Genomic DNA, 16,081 nt, shown 5'->3' with positions numbered 1-16,081 from the left:
TCCAGTGCTAACCAAACAGCCATGTTTCTGGGCAGTTTTATGCGGGGCTCGGGGGGTTTGTCTGTGACAAAATGTTCAGTCCTTGACCTCCAGGGCCCTCAGAGCAGGAAGTGATGCCTGAGTCAGGCTTGGTTTGAGGTGGATCCTTGAGGTAGAGTCCAGGGGGAGGTGGTGACCAGCACTCTTGGGGAGACAATTCCTCTAGAGAGATGTATCAAAGGGCCTCAGTATTCCTCATACTTCTCTGTAACGGAAGGAGACAAGTGCATTCGGTCAAGGTCAAGCAACGAGCGGGCTGATGGGTAAAGCGAAGTGCGCTCCCCTGTGTGGTCCGTGCTCTGCACAGCTCACCTCTTAGAACCGCCGCCCCTCAACGGCCCTTCTGCCCCACAGTAGTTTCTGCACTTACGATGTAGACATGGGCGTGTCCAGCTGTATGATGTGGGGGCCCCTCATTCTCTGCAACTGGAATCGAGTCAGCCTCCGGGGCTTGCCGGTCCTCCGTTCCTGTTCCGAGGCTCCGTCGATCCTTTGGGTGGCCAGCTCCTCCCTGATCTCCCTGAGAATGTCCTCGGACCGCAGGGGGCGGAGGCGAAGTCCAGGGGATAGAAGCCCCTCATCTTCATCTGAGGACTCCCAGGGGCTTTCCCCAGCAGAGTCAGTATGGGCGGGAGAGTGGGGGAGCGGACTCCGACGTTGTGCCCTGTTTAGGGTTTCTACCACCATATTCCCTGGTGTCGAGGTCTCATCTTCCTCCTCGGACCAGGTTGGTGGGGCTCTCCTGGGTAGACTGCCTCCTCTTAGTACCCCTTCTGGCAACTCTGGGGCACTTCGTCGTTGGGGAGCTTGGGGGTCAGGAGGCTGGGGACGCAAGGGAACATCTCTGAGTTCCAGGGTTGAGAAGGTGAGGCGAGGGTCCCTACGAAGGGCCTTGGCCCGAAGCCTGTTAAGGGGGGAATGAGAGTCCTTCGAGGAGCTAGGTATCAAGGTGCCATAGCCAGAGTCTGAGGTATCATCGGGCACAGAGGGCGTGCCTTCATCTGTGTCTTCAGTCACCATCAGGCGGGGGATTACAGTGAATTCCAAAGTCCTACAGTTAAGAGCAGAAAGTCAGAGTCAGACGCTGACGATCAAATTTAAGGCTGGGAGGCCTCTCCTATTACTCCATTCGGAAATGTCTCTTCCAAAACGACGGTTCTGTACAGGATAGTGATCGGCTTTTCCCACCTCACTGGTTAGGAGTGTGTTCTATACAAGACCTTGGGTACCTGTTTTATGCAGCGCCTACACGGAGATTAGTACAGTCCCTGGGCAAAGTCATATTTGAAATAGAAAAAGACCCGGAGGTAAGCAGGGGGTGGTTGCTCTGGAGGAATGCCGTGAATAACTCAGGTCAGCCTGAGTTACTCGCCTCAAAAACAAATAAGGGCTCAGGTTGCTTCTGAGCTCCTCTGCCCACAGCACCTGATTCAGACCTCATACCAAGCAGCTTGCCTCATGTTTGCTGGGTGGGTCCTCTGGTGGGTCCTTTCTCCAAAAGCTTGTTGCTAAGCAGCTTGTATCATGCCAAATGAACCTCTTACACTACAGGGGTTGTAGCTTGCTGTGTCCTGGAAATTGCTATCCTGAGAACTGGTATCTACCTGCAGAGCCTGCTCATCACAGGGATTTCAGATCACACGCCATGTTTCTGTTTCATTTGTCCTGTGCCCGCCCTATACCACGGATCCCATCCTGTGGTAACTACCAACCTGCTCCACTTCCAGCTGCAGCTCACGTCCTTGTTCTCACACCAAGTCCCCCGAGGCTCACACCCTTCTCAGCCTCTTAAATGTCTCCTCTCTCCTCCCCACCTCATCCCCCTCCTTGGGTGGTGATGGAGTCTTACCTCCCATCTGCACCGCTCTGAGAGTCCTCCGGGGAAGGTGTGGAGGGCCTGGTGCTGGGGGACTCTCTGCCCTGATCTCGGTAGAGGGCCAGCAGCTCCCTCTTCTGTTGGACATACTCCTCGGCCTTCAGCTTCTGCAGAGTGGCCTGGGAAGGGACTTTCATTATTAGGAGTTCTCATTTATAGAGCACTTGCTGTATGCTGGACACTGTGCTAAGGGCTTTGCCTATGGCACAGTTGATTCTCCTAACTCCCCTCTGAGGCACAGGTGTTTACATTTCCTACTGAGAAAGGGGACCACCATAGGAGTCAGTCTTACAGGAAGAAAACACAATGATGACAAGATATGGTGGCACCAATGGTGCTGGAGGGAATTGGGGTGGACAGAAAGTACCCCCTTTCCTCCACTCTCATGCCCCCGATTCCCATGCCTCCAGGGAAGCCCTCTGACGATGTTCTTTCAGGAATCTCTCCCTGACCGAGAGGATGGTGCTGCAAGGGCTCTGGACCACACTGGTCCTCGAGTTACTCTTTTGGGCACATTGCTCTCTCATCACTTTGATCTTCATCCTGAAGGAGGGAGGAGCAGGGGCATGCTTGTCCTAGGCTGAGACTCTCCTGTCCCTTAGACAGGTGAGAAAGGAAAGCTGTCCCAAGAAAGAAGACGACACATGTCTAGGTCCCTTCTGAGTTTTCATACAGAATAAAGCAGTGACAGCTGACAGATGTCTTGCAAAGGACCTTCATACACATGGGGTGCTTTGTCACACACCTTCACCCCTCTAGCACAGGGACCATAACCATGAGCTCATCTTACAGATGCAAGACTAGGCTTAGATGCAGCTACTTGCCAGGGATGCTCTGGTAGAGAAGAAAGCCGGGTGAGCTTATACTCTTTAGGTCTTAGCTCAGCAACTGCAAGCTTTTTGGAAGCCTTGAAGGGCTTTGAGTTACCATGGGAGATTAATGCTGGGGGAGACAGCAGAGCCTGAAGAGACACAAGGTGGGTGGTAAGAGGAGGCTTGGCATGAAGGAACACAGAGGCAGCTGCTGTAGGCAGAATGGACACCAGTATTCATAGGTGTGGCTAAGAAAATGCTAAAGCACTTCTCAGATTGTAAAGAAATGGCTGAAGGCTAGGCTGATCTTAGCATTTGGGTCATGGTGTATCCACTTGAGGCAGGCAGGTCTCTGACTGAGGCCAGCCCAGTCTACATAGAGAGTTCCAGGCCCATCAGAACTTATACAGAGAGATCCTATCTCAAAAAGAGAAAAGAGGGCTGGAGAGATGGCTGAGCAGTCAAGAGCTCTGACTGGTCTTCCAGGTCCTAAGTTCAGTTCCCAGCAACCACATGGTGGCTCAGGACCATCTGTGATGAGATCTTGGTGCCCCCTTCTGGTGCACAGTCATACCTGTAAACAGAACACTGTATACGTAATAAACAAATCTTTGAAAAGAAAGAAAGAAGAAAGAAATGAAGGAAAGAAAGGGGGGCAGTCAGAGTCTTTTATGGCCTTCCCCAGGCATACCCAGCTCAGTGGCAGCTAAGATGCTGCATCTGACATAGAGCAGGGACCTCACGTGTTCCCTATCCCTATACAGTCTCTTCTGACTGGTGACATACATTGTATCAACATACAATCCCCATACAATGCTCTCTTCTGACTGATGCTAGGGTTTGCCTGACAGCTCTACATTTGTACTTTCTCAGAAGCTTGGGGAGTGTGAGCCAGCAGCCCTGGGGTTCCCAGGCTTCTCCAAAGCTTCAGTAGGAGCGTGAGGGTGGGTGGGTCAGGACCAGACATGTTGGAGGAGGGTTGGGTAGGCATAGGAAAATGACATCAAGTGGACAGTCCTGACAACTCTCCTTTCCCTGGCTTCCCGGGCACTGAACCAGGGCAAAGGATTAGAGCAGCTCCTATGGGCCAGTTCCTGTGTCTCCTCCCCTTCCCAGGCTTCATCTTTGTACTCAGTGTGACCTTGGGAAAGGCACAAGCAGAAGGTGGTGGAGCGGCACAGCCCGTCATGAGGACAAACCATGCCCTTTGCCCCACAGGCCCCAAGTTCAAGTTTGTGGTGGGTGCTGGCGATAGGGTTAGTGTGAAAGGAAAGGCTGAGAAGAGGAAGTCGTTGAAGAATATCTACTGACATCATCTTCATTAAGCTTGCCCTTGTCCCTCCCCAGGAAAGGCAGGAATTGGGAAAGCCCCCCAATGGGGGGGGATGTCGGGCAGCAGAGCCCAGGGCTTACAGCTGCCTCAAAAGCTTCAGCAGGGGGATCGATCCTCTTGGCTACAATAGAGGAGAGCCAAGGTGAAAGGTATGGGGAAGAAAGATCTAGAGGACAGTTCCCCACAAAGCTGAAGGAGGGAGGGAGGGCTCCCAAGCAAGATTCCTGTGGAGAATCCCCAGGAGAGAATGATTCTTCCCTCTTCAGGCCATTGGGATTACCACATTCACCCACAGTCTTTCCAGTACTGAGTGACAGATCTTTAGAAGGTTCTCTTTACCCCTCAGCCACCAACACCAAAGCCTTGTTCTAGCTCTGCACTGCCTGCTATGCCTTCCTCCTCGTTCTTCCTCCTCTCTTCTCCTCCTCTTCTTCCTCTTCCTCCTCTTCTTTCCTTTTTTCTCTCCTTTCTCCTCCTTTCTGTTGGGATTCTGTAAACCCCACCCCTCAATTACCTAGCAGTAGCCAGGTATGCTCCGCCCCAGTGACCTGACACTATAAAAGGGGCTGCTTGCCCCCTCCTCTCTCTCTTGCCTCCTGGCTCTCTTGCTCTCCCATCCCTATCCCTCCTCATCCCTTCCCTTCCCCCCTCTCCCTCCACGAGCTCATGGCTGGCCTCTACTCCTCTCTCTCTCTCTCTCTCTCTCTGTCTGTCTCTACCACCCTCTTAACTCTCCCATGACCTGAATAAACTCTATTCTGTACTATACCATTGTGTGGCTGGTCCGTCAGGGGGAAGGGATTCCCAACACGGTCCCCCCAGAGGCATTTTCCTTGGCCCCACGCCTTGCCGCACCTCCATGGGCCATATGCCCCCACTCTCTTCTTCATATTTCTGAGACTGGGACACAGGGTGGGCTTGGGACTATCCTCTAAATCTTGCTTTAGTTTAATTGGCCCCACCTTCATCTCTTGGCCTTTACCTCTGAGGTTTCTTGTTCCCCTCAGATGTAGTTCCTTTTCCTACTACCAGCGACTAAGTCTCCCCACCCCCACCTGCAAGCTCATTTTCTGTTAAAGGGTAAGCCACCTTGGTAAACCCTCAAGGAAGCTGCCTCATTAGCATTTCTGCAAGGGGAAGAAGAGAAACTCTGAGCTCTGGGCAGTGAAGGGACTAAGATATTCTGTCACCCTTGTGTGTGGTTGTATGCATGTGCACGCGCATGTATGTGTCTGTATTGCAGTGTGTCAGGCTTTTGAGTGGCTGGGAACCTCACTGTAAGTTTGGTCATAGTGCAGAAGTGACGCCCCATTTGTCACCCTGCAGAGCCTATCAGGGGGTGTTGTTTTGCATATGGACGCTAGCAGGTTTTACTGGTTCCTGTAAGTTCCAAAGGGAGAATTTGGGAGAAGGCTTGTTCTAAAGTTGGGAACCAAAGGAAGAGGGGACATTTGAGAGGATGCTGTGGTAAAGGAATGTTTACACATGTGGTGATGCAAATCCAACTATGCACATATATACGCACACCCACAGATAAATAAGTAAGTGTACATACAACTTCCTGCGGCTGGGAGTGGAGTGCAGGGGTCAAGTACTTTCCCAGTATAGCCAAGACGCTGGGTTTGATCCTCAGCTTTGCCAATACACAAGACAAAGAGTCTCTAAAGCAAATCTCCAGCCCTCTTCACCATTCTGCTCCCACAGTGGGTTTGCCAGGAGAAAGCCAGGTCTGAAACCCAATCCCCAGAAAGCATAAATGTGACCTTAGGTGAGAAATGGGTCTTTGAAAATGTGATAGGACCTAAGATCTCAGATGCATTCCAGATGGATCCTAAACTGGACGTCTGGTGTCTTCATAAGAAAGGGAGGGAAGTCTGGACACCGGTATGCAGAGGGGAAAGCTAGTGATGGGCTCAGGAGTTGCCCATCCAAGTTAAGGACCATGGAAGCCATCAGTAGCTGAGATATAGATTCTCTTCTAGAACCTGGGCAGGAAGCTCAGTTCTGTCAATACCTTCGTTTTGAACTTGTGGTCTTCAAAATTGTGAAGGTTTCTGGGTGTCTTGTTTGTGTGGAATGGGGGCTCAATAAACTCCAGGGTCTTGTGCAAGCTAAGCACGTACTCCCCCACTGAGCTGCACTCAGCTTCTGGTTTCTTAAGCCACCGAGTTGTTAGTAACTGATGCAGCCTTGCTGATATCTCTTTTTCTTTGAACTCCTAGTCTTATCGCTTAAGTCTGCCTACATCACTGCCACGGGCTCCATGTCGTCTATAGGTCAAAGTTCAAGTTCCTGCCATGGCCCTTAGAGATAGGCGTGATCCTGTGGGACTACCTCCTGGACTCGACTTCTGCCGCATCCACTCTTATATCCTGGCAATGCCAAGCAAACATCCTGCTCTGTTCTACATACGTGCACTCTGGTGCACACACCAACACTTATGTACACACATATGCATGCACCACACATAATACACAAACATGCTCATTTGCATAATGTACACATATATAATATACACACAGTCATATGCACACGCCACAACATAATACATACAGCACATACAGTTATATATATACACACACACACACACACACTCACACACACACACACACTCACTTGGTAGCAATGGGAGGGTAAGAGCACATGGTCCCGACTGAGCTCTATATGTTTGTATGACCTTGTTCCAGTCCTGATCTCGTCCTATAAAGTGAGAGATGGGGCTTCTCTCAACCCACATGACTGTTTCCTATTTCTGGATCTTTGTATTGGAATTCCCTTCTTCCTGCTGGGACAGAAGGCAGGTCCCATTCCTGTTGTTGTCTTTGTATATTTGCTTCTGTTATTAGTCTCCTGATTTGCAGCACAGATCCCTGGAGGGCAGGAATGTGTTTTCCTTCTTTTCTGATTCCCTGGCACCTAGCGCTGGTGCCTGTCCCCAGAAAATACTCCCTAGGTGTCTCTGAACAGGAAATAAAGTTAAAAAAAAAAAAAGCACCGTTTCAGTGCGGAGAAACCTCTAGGGTGTACCACGTTTTGGGTTGTCCCAATAGCTGCCTTGGTAGATGGCCACAGGCTTTCTCAGACTCTGAAAGGCATCTGACCTGCTGCTGGTCAAGTCTGCACCTGCAGCGATCCCAGCCTCTCCGTTCTCTTTCACCCTTCCATGCTGTCAGTCCCGAGCTCCAGGGGTGCATGCTCACCCCTCTCCAAGCCTGAGTGCCACCTACCTGAGCCCGCTGGGTCTTTTCCAGCCACCGTGCACGCTCCGTTGAGCTGGGACAGTGCACAGTGAGGGCACTGGAGACACACTGGAATTCTGTGAGGTGGATCAGCAGGAAGCTGTCTGCACGGAGAAGAAGCTCTGCTTTAAGGGCTGGGCCTTATCCGACCCCAATCCCGACCCCTCCTCCTCTGGAGAAGAGACATACTGGGGTCTCGCAGTGGTTGGCACACGAGTTTCTCCAGCATGAGGGGAGGCCGGATGACCTTGGCTTTGTCCGACTTGCGTTGAGGTTTGGTTATCAGGAGAACGTCAGAGAAGAGGAACAGGTACACATCCATCTGCAGGTAGGGGTGCAGGAGAGAGAGGCGGGGTCAGCCAGAGTCAGGGGAGGGGCTTCTCAGGGCTCCCAGCTCTTTGCCTGTGAGCATAAGGACGGGGTCAGAACTTCCGAGTGATCAGCTGGGAGAGAGTTAACTTGGTCCCATATCTTGATTTACAAGCAGGAAACAGGGCGGGCTGAAGGTCATACAAACAACTAGGACCAGGCCACCACCCTTTTCTCCCAGGGCTACCTCACGTGTGTCGTGTAGTGTGAGTGTGATATATGTTCGTGATTGTTTCGCTTCAGTGTGCGCATGTGCGGGAGAGAGCAGGCTCCTCGGTGTCTTGTTCTCGTTTTTTACTTTATTTTTTTGAGATGAGGTGGACTGGCCAGAGAACTCTCTGGGTCTGCTTGTCTCTTCCCAACAATCCTAGAGCTACAGCTGCAAACAGCCATGCTTTTTTTTTTTTTTTTTTTTTTTTTTTTTTTTTAACATCTATTTTTGGGGCTGGAGAGAAGGCTCAGCGGTTAAGAGCACTGACTGCTCTTTCAGAGGTCCTGAGTTCAAATCCCAGCAACCACATGGTGGCTCACAAGCATTTGTAATGGGATCCAGTGCCCTCTTCTGGTGTGTCTGAAGACTGCTACAGTGTACCCATATATATAAAAAAAATAAATGAAATAAAACATTTTTTAAAAATTAAATTAAAAAAAAAACATTTATCTTATTTAGTGTGTATGTCTGTGTGGGATTTATGCATGTAAGTGAGGGTATCCAAGGAGGCCAAAATAGAGTTTTAGATCATCCTCTGGAGCTAAAGTTACAGGCAGTGATAAGCCACTTGACAATGAATGGGTAGTGACCACTGAAACTTCTGCAAGACCAGCAAGCACTCGTAGCTACTGAGTTACCTCTCTAGCTACCCTAGGCTCAGTTCCTCAAGAAGGTGCTTAGGATTCAAACATAGATTCTCATGTTTTCTTTTGTTTGATGTTTGGTAAACTACAGCTTCTTAATTTTTCCTCTTTGAAAGAGCTATTTGTTCATTTTTAATTTTTATTTATTTAATGTATATGAGTACACTGTAGCTGTCTTCAGACACCAGTAAAGGGCATCAGATCCCATTACAAATGTGAGCCACCACGTGGTTGCTGGGAATTGAACTCAGGACCTCTGGAAGAGCAGTCAGTGCTCTTAACCCACTGAGCCATCTCTCCAGCCCTGTTTTATTTTATGTGTATGGAAGTTTTGCCTTCATATATCTGTCTATGTAGCACAGATACGCATATGCAGCACCTGGGGAAGCCAGAAGAGATGTCAGACCCATGAACTGGACTTATAGTTTCAAGCTGCCACGTGGGTACTGAGAACTGAACCTGGGTCCTCTGCAAGAGCAGCAAGAGTCCTTACCTGCTGAGCCATCTCTCTCTCTCTGTCCCCAGGTCCTCACACCTAAAGAGCAAATATCTTACCCACCAAGCCACCTCCCCCAGCCCCATTTCCTGCTGGTTCGCCTTTCATCCTCGTGTCCTTACGTGTCCCCTCTGTCACCCCTGTGCATGGTACCCTCACCTTCCCTTCTCGTCCTTCCTTCACCCGCACAGGTCCTTCCAGAAGCAGCTGCCTGGTGTATTCAGGAGCAACCCCTAGTATAGGAGTCATCAGATCCAGGGTGGAGAACGGACGCAAGCTCTAAGGCAACAGAGAGCGTGCAGAAAGGGGATCAGGGCGTCGTGTGGGCGTGCCTCTTCATCCCAATCCACGGTGCTGCGACCGCTCCATCCTTTCTGTACCCGGAGCCACAGCGGACACCCCAGGCTTCCCTCTTTACTCTTTCCATCCACCCTTTGGGCTCCTCCCACAGGAAGGAGTGATAGGCAGACCCAGCTGTGGCTCTCAGGCGCGCCTCTGTTCTCTCTCAGGCTTCTCCATCTACTTTCCCTGAAGCCTGGCGGGTTTTTTTTTTTTTTTTTTTTTTTTTTTGAGCCCCAGTCTCCTCACCTTCTCCACCTCCTCGCTGGAGGGATCTAGCACCTCATAGGGTCCTATACGCTGAGCCACAGCCATTAAACTCTCTTGCTCTTCACCCTGTCTGACCTGCCCGTTTATGTGTCGCAGGAAGGACTCCACAGCTGCGATCTTGGGGTGTGAAAAGCAGAAGGAGGTACAGCTTAACCCGGCTTCCCCACCAAATGGTAGCCACAGCGCTCTAAAATAGGTCTAGTCGGTCAGCACAGTAGGAGGAGTGAGACCTTCGGGGATCTCGAGAGACCCCGTCTTCCCAGTAACCCACCAGCCCCCGCCACACAAGGGCCCTAGCCCTACCCAAATACGTACCATGGCATTCAGGGCCTCTTGGGCTCGGGGCTCAGGGCTTCTCTTGAGCACAGCCTGAAGCAGCAGTGGGTATTTGGTGATACGCTGATGAGGCTTAATGAGCAAGTCCCCCAGTGTCTGTCTTCCGGAGCGCTTGTGTTTCTCACACCACTGCAGGGGAGGAGGTAGAGCTCAGGAGTCTGCAGGGCCCCTCCTGCCTGCACCTCCCGTAACTGCCTCAGCCTTGCACCCAACGGAAGCCTGGCATAACCTCCTCCATCCCGGCCCCGGTGCTCCACGCCCCCCCCCCCCCCGCACCTGCACGAAGGCGTGGAACAAAGGGTTCACGTCTTGCTGCTCCCGGGCATAAGCCATGGTCTGCTTCACCCGAAGGCAGTACTGGACATAAGGCTGGAACCGCTGGCCAAACTGGAGGAACATATACAGAGCGGACGGGGGAGGGCCATGAATAAACTCTGACTGGACACGGCTGTAGGCTGAGGAGAAAGCCTCACACAGTCCCTCAGTGAAGCCTCTGCCAGCTTCCACCTCCCAAGACATCTCCCACAGCCCCGCCCCTCATTCTATCCTCCAGAGAGGAACCAACACCCTGAGAGGCAGACCCTGGTCACCCCCGGAGTTCATTCTCTCTGTGGCATTGGCTGTGCCTGCTCCTCCAACTCACCATCAATAATGCAATCTGACTTGTTCTCGGGACACTAGGGCTCCTGTTTCTATGACCTGAAAGTTGCTCAGAAGCTCTGCTCCGAAGGAAGAGGGTACCAAGGCTCCCAGGAAACTGCCTGAACTAACTTTGTACCCCATCCCAATGTTTCCTGCTGACCCAGAGACACTATGAAAGAAAGGCTAGCTCTAGGCTAGCTCTCTTTCTCACATTCAGTGGCAACGGGATCTCCTTAGGCTGCATTCTTTAAGAGACATTTTAGTAAAAGCAATTGTTTCATTTTATGTGTATGAGTGTTTGCCTGCGTATATGTGTGTGTGTGTGTGTGTGTGTGTGTGTGTGTGTGGTGTGTACCATGTACCTCCCTGGTTCTCTCAGAGGTCAGGCCAGGTCCCCTTGAACCAGTTACAGATGGTTGTGAGCCACCAAGTAGGTGCTGGGAAACAGATCCAGGTCCTTTGCAACCTCTCTTAGCCCTTTAGCCTGAGGTCTTGCTCTTAGCTGTTTGCTGATGGGTCTCAATGAAATAATTAATGTTTTACAGCGGCCAAGGGACGCACATTTGTTATTACGGCACTTAAAGAGCTAAGGCAGGAAGTGCTTGAATTTGAGGCTAGCCTGGGCAACATTGTCTTAAACTCTGTCTTTAAAACAAAACAAAACAAAAACAGGTGGAGCTGGTGTGTGCCTTTAACCTCAGCACTCAGGAGGCTGGTTGATGCTGGTGGATCTCTGTGAATTTGAGGCCAGCCTAGTCTACAGAGTGAGTTCCAGGTTAGCCAGGGCTACATAGGAAACCCTGTCTCAAAAAAACCAAACCAAACAAACAAAGGACCAACACAAAAATCCTAATAATAATAATAATATAATAATAATAATAATAAATAAATAAAAAGGAACACAAATACAAATTGTAGAGTTAATGAAAGCACCCCTCCTTCACCTTCTAGGTATATTTTCATTTCATAAGAGTCCCTAGAAGACCAAAGAGCCTTTGGGACAGGTCACACTTGTGGACCGAAGTGAAGGAGATGTGATTATATTTTAGAGTTGGGCTGGAGTGTGCCCTATGGATTCTTTGGGGTTGTCCTCATCCTGCCCTTTCTGGGTTTCCCCAGACTCACTGTCAGGAAGCCATTTTGTAAGCTGACAGGGTCCAAAGGTTGGCCAGAGGTGCGAGTGTCTTCCAGGGTGGGCTGCAGCACCTCCTCCCAAAATCTCCGGTGGGCTCTAATCAGGTTGGGGACACTTCCAAACAGGGTCTCAGCTGACACCTGGAAGGAGAGAGCAGAACTCTGTAACAGACTTTTGTCACAGTCAGGAAGGGACAGGGAAAGACTCTCAGCTTCATTGACAGGGCTAGGAAGGAAGGAAAGAACCTGACAGTGACCTGGAAGATCCTAGGGAGTCCCTTTACCCTCCCCCCAACCCCTGTGGCATCAGGGAAGCTAGGGGCCTGTGGCCTGCTGAGGGTTTAATGTGAATGGGAAATGCAGGAAAATGAGGAGCTTCCCAGAAGCCAGGGCTGTGGGAATTCAGACTGTGCCCCTGGAGGGCTTGCCTCCTACCTTCCACTCACCTCAGTCAGCAGTCCTACCCGCTGCAGATTCAGCAGACCAGCCGCCAGGAGCTAGAGGCAGGAAGACAGGGTGCCTGACTTGCCTCCTCAAGGTCCCCCCCCAGCACTGCCATTTTCAGTCTCCCCTCTTCTGAGCAGGTCAGACATTCCTGCCTCCCAGCCCTCATCCCAGCCCCTCTGCTCTGGGAGGATGGAGATAATGCTAGGGACCCAGGTAGGGAGGAGATGGAGTGGAAGGTGGCTCACATCAGTCATGATCTTGAGCTTTCTCAGGTAGATCAGCTCAGTGGTCAGGAGCTCCCACAGTGCTTCCTGCTGGTGGCAGAGCTGGCGGCTCATCTCCTGAGGGGACAGTGCTGAGTCAATTGGGGACCGCTGATGAGAGCAGGTGCCATTTGTTATGTGCTAGATCTGAGCCACAGGTTCTGGCCCCTTTACCCAGGACCTTTTCATCTAGTTTGTAGGAGGAATCACCCCCATTTTCCATATGAAGCAAGTGAGGCTCGGGGAGGGCCTCTGTTGTAACCAAGGTTTCACTGCAGGGGTGGCAGAGCTGGGATTTGAACAAGATCTCTGGAGGTTTTCCCCTCCACGTGTTGTATCCCAAGGTCTTTGTCTTTCTCAGGACAGAAATGAGATACATGTATGCATTGTGGGGACACATACTGTTCCAAGCCTACCTTGTGTCCCAGCACCAGCTCCTTCCAGGACTTTTCTATGGTCAGGGCACCGTCACCTCCCTCTCCTATCTCCCAGTGTCTCCGATCCTCCGGCGGCAGGCGGGGCATCCCAAACATGCTGAATGTATGTAGTCTCACTTCTAGCTCATGGGCCTTGGTGACTTCCTGGGAGAGTGAGAAAAATTGTTAGTTAGCCTGACATGCCCTCAACATCTGGTGCCCAGGCTCTGGAAGGGCTGTGTGCATACACATGTATACACACATGTGCCTGGTAAGACAATGAATAGGTTTGTTATTGCCCAGTAAATGAAGTTACAGTTTTGTCTGAAGAAAGATCCCAGGGTAGAGAGGTTTGAGTGGACCTTTCTGACTAGAACAAATCTTCCTATAAGTTTCCTAATTCAGAATAGGGGTAAGGGGTAGAATCAGACTTCTCAGGCTGGTCCTTAAGAAGTGATTTTCTTAACTTAAGAAAAGGGGGGGTGGAACCCTCTCAGTTTTTGGTTATGCTGTAAATTGAGCCCAGTACCTTCTGCATGCTAGGCAAACCCTCTACCACTAAGATATATACCTCAGACTGAGGGGCCTTCAAGTAAGGACCAGGACTAGACTTATGAAAGTCTTGCTGGTTGTTGGTGGTACATGCCTTTAATCCCAGCACTTGGAGGAAGAGGCAAGTGGATTGATATGAGTTTGAGGCTAGCCCGGTCTACAGAGTAAGTTCCAGGATAGCCAGGACTACACAGAGAAAACAAAAACCAACAACTAAACAACAACAGAATAAAACAAAAAAAGCATGGTCTCAGGTACCACAAAAACATAAAATGGACACATTTTTGTTTGGTTTTTAATTGGGATTTGCTATGTAGCTCAGGCTAACCTTGAACTTGCAACCTTCCTGCCTCAGCCTCCTGTGTGCAGAGACTGTAAATTCGCATCATCATGCTTGGCTCAAAAATAGAGACATTTATGAATCATCATGCCTTGAGATTGTTCGTTGTAAGTTGTTTTGGTGTCAAATAATGTGGGGGAAAAGTGATTCTTATGTTCACTCTGCCCTTCTTGTAACGTGGGAGGAAGTGCTCCTAGCTAGGATGAAGGATGCTTTGGGAGAGTAGGGGTGTCCCCTGGACCACATATTATTTGGTAATTTCCAAAAGCTGTGAGCTTATCTTTATTTTATGTGCACTGGCGTTTTGACTGTGAGGGTGCCAGGTCACCTGGGACTGGAGACACAGACAGTTGTGAGCTGCCATGTGGGTGCTAGGAACCGAACCCAGATACCCTGGAAGAGCAGCCTGGATTCTTAACTGCTGAGCCATCTCTCCAGCCCACCAAGCAGGGAATTTCATATTAATAGTTTAGTCTCATGGGGTCCTGTTCCTCAGAGTGCCTCTGCAGAGAGCTGTACCTGCCTGACTTCTTAAAGCTGTTTGCTGTCAGAGGCTCCCTGACGGTCATCATGGCTGGGGCTGTAAGCATTGCACAGAAGTCAAGGGAACCCTTACCTTGAATTTGGGGGAGTGAGGTGGGCCAACCGCAAAATAGTTTCCATGTCTCTTCTCTGGCTCTGACTCCCGAAACATCTGAGGAGAGAGGCCTCGAGTCTGGCCAGAACCCTTGGCAAAGGGGACATAGTTCTGTAGACGGCGGCGAGTCGGGTCCTGGTGGAGGAGAAGATAGGGGATGTTCTGGGAGTACCAGAAATACTAGAGAGGTGGTAGGGGCCAAGCTTGGCTCTGAATGTTATCCCTTGCTCCTGCAAGTTTGGCTGGCTCACTGCTCTCATCAAACCTGTTTGGTGTGAGTTGCTGTTGCTTTGAGTCACAGTGGCTGCTGCCAGGGAGGCCAAGTTCAGCTGGGCAGGGGCATGCCTGCCTGGTTTTTGAGGGAACCTGAATGTAGAGGCCAAAGCCTCCTGCAGAGCCAGCACACAGGTACACACACACACACACACACACACACACACACACACACACACACACGTCTGGGCTCTATTGGGTTCATCCCTTTGTGGGCAGCAAGGCTCCCTCACATGTGGAAATGAGAGACCACAAAGATCTCTCCCTAGGGCCTGCAGCTAATGTCCCAAGCCACTGGGAGTTGCTGTCCTTCTGTGTTAGAGGTTGAAGCCACAAGTCTCCTCCCAAGGCAAGCCTGGTCACATTCCTTGTCTTCTTGGCCTGAATTGCCTCACACACTTCCTAGTGTCCCTTTCCGCCCTCTGCCTGGGCAAGTCTCCGTCTCCAGGGGTGGAATCCTCTAGGGAGGCCGGGAATACCCACAGCTAGAAGAGGAACTGTTCTTAGGAAAGCACTGAGGACAGAGACAGCCTAAATCCTGGGTTCCACACCCCTTTCCTCCACCAAACTTGGAAGTGGGCCGGGCAGGTGGAGCCAGGGGCGGGACCAAGACAGTTCCCACCTCCCCCGTGAGAACCGGGGTGCCCTGAACCTTTGCTCTTCTTCAGCCTTGACTCAGGGAGCTTTTGACTCCTCCCAACTCAAGCAGAGACTGAAAGATGCTTTTCCCCAATGCACTGGCAACTCAGAAATGCCTTCCAAGCTCCCCTGCAAGCTCCCTGCCTCTCCCACTTTGTTGTCTGCGGCTGGGTGTGAAACTCTGGGATCCTGGCCCAGGCACTGCCCCCATCTCCCCAGCAACCCCGGAAAGCGGAGGAGGTTAAGGCACAAGAATAGAGCAACCTGTGAAACTATAAGGGGACACACTTCAAAGCCTTGGTGCCATCCCTCCTGCCCCGCCCAGGTCACCTTCTGGTCACAGGCCGACTCACCAATGCAGGACCTCTCATGGGATATATAGTCCCAGCAGTACTCTGGGCAGAGGTCGGGTGACGCCCCCCGTAAGTCTCAATTCGGGAAGCAACCAGGCCTTGGAGGGGGCCCTCATTTGGAGGACCAAAGGCTTGCATTGTTTCTCTCCAGAGTCACCCCCAAAGGATCATAGCGCCAATGTCCAGGAGAAAGGGGGGGAGGGTGTTCCCTTTTCTGCAAGACAGAAAGCCCAGGCTGGATTAGTGAGGAATGTCTCCACAGGTCGGAGAGCAAGGGCACAGAGTAGGGAGGAAGAGCGCTACATGGTGATCACTTAAGAGGAGGTGGGGTGTGTGCTATCTGTAAGTTAGTAGGGGGAAGGTGCATGCTAGTTGGGACATCTGCTTTACATTTGGGACACATTCACACTTCATCCTCAGA

At 51.0% G+C, this 16,081-nt stretch overlaps 1 protein-coding gene across 1 annotated transcript; it reads right to left on the bottom strand.

Moving 5' to 3' along the window:
- Nucleotide 1: 1 nt before the first annotated feature.
- On the bottom strand, nucleotides 2–15,798 carry PLEKHG6 (pleckstrin homology and RhoGEF domain containing G6; the record flags this gene model as incomplete). Its single annotated transcript, XM_080914678.1, has 15 exons — nucleotides 2–244; nucleotides 410–1,090; nucleotides 1,889–2,034; nucleotides 7,288–7,403; nucleotides 7,489–7,621; nucleotides 9,179–9,298; nucleotides 9,608–9,745; nucleotides 9,944–10,093; nucleotides 10,241–10,351; nucleotides 11,732–11,881; nucleotides 12,187–12,237; nucleotides 12,433–12,528; nucleotides 12,867–13,031; nucleotides 14,375–14,530; nucleotides 15,661–15,798. 15 exons carry the CDS (start codon nucleotides 15,796–15,798, stop codon nucleotides 235–237), a joined length of 2,361 nt encoding a protein of 786 aa, XP_080770804.1. The 3' UTR covers nucleotides 2–234.
- Nucleotides 15,799–16,081: the final 283 nt, after the last annotated feature.

This window comes from Micromys minutus, assembly GCF_963924665.1.
Source record: "Micromys minutus genome assembly, chromosome: 3".
NCBI lineage: Eukaryota > Metazoa > Chordata > Mammalia > Rodentia > Muridae > Micromys > Micromys minutus.
The sequence above is the reverse complement of the archived record's forward strand: the minus strand, read 5'-3'. Positions and strand labels throughout refer to the sequence as shown.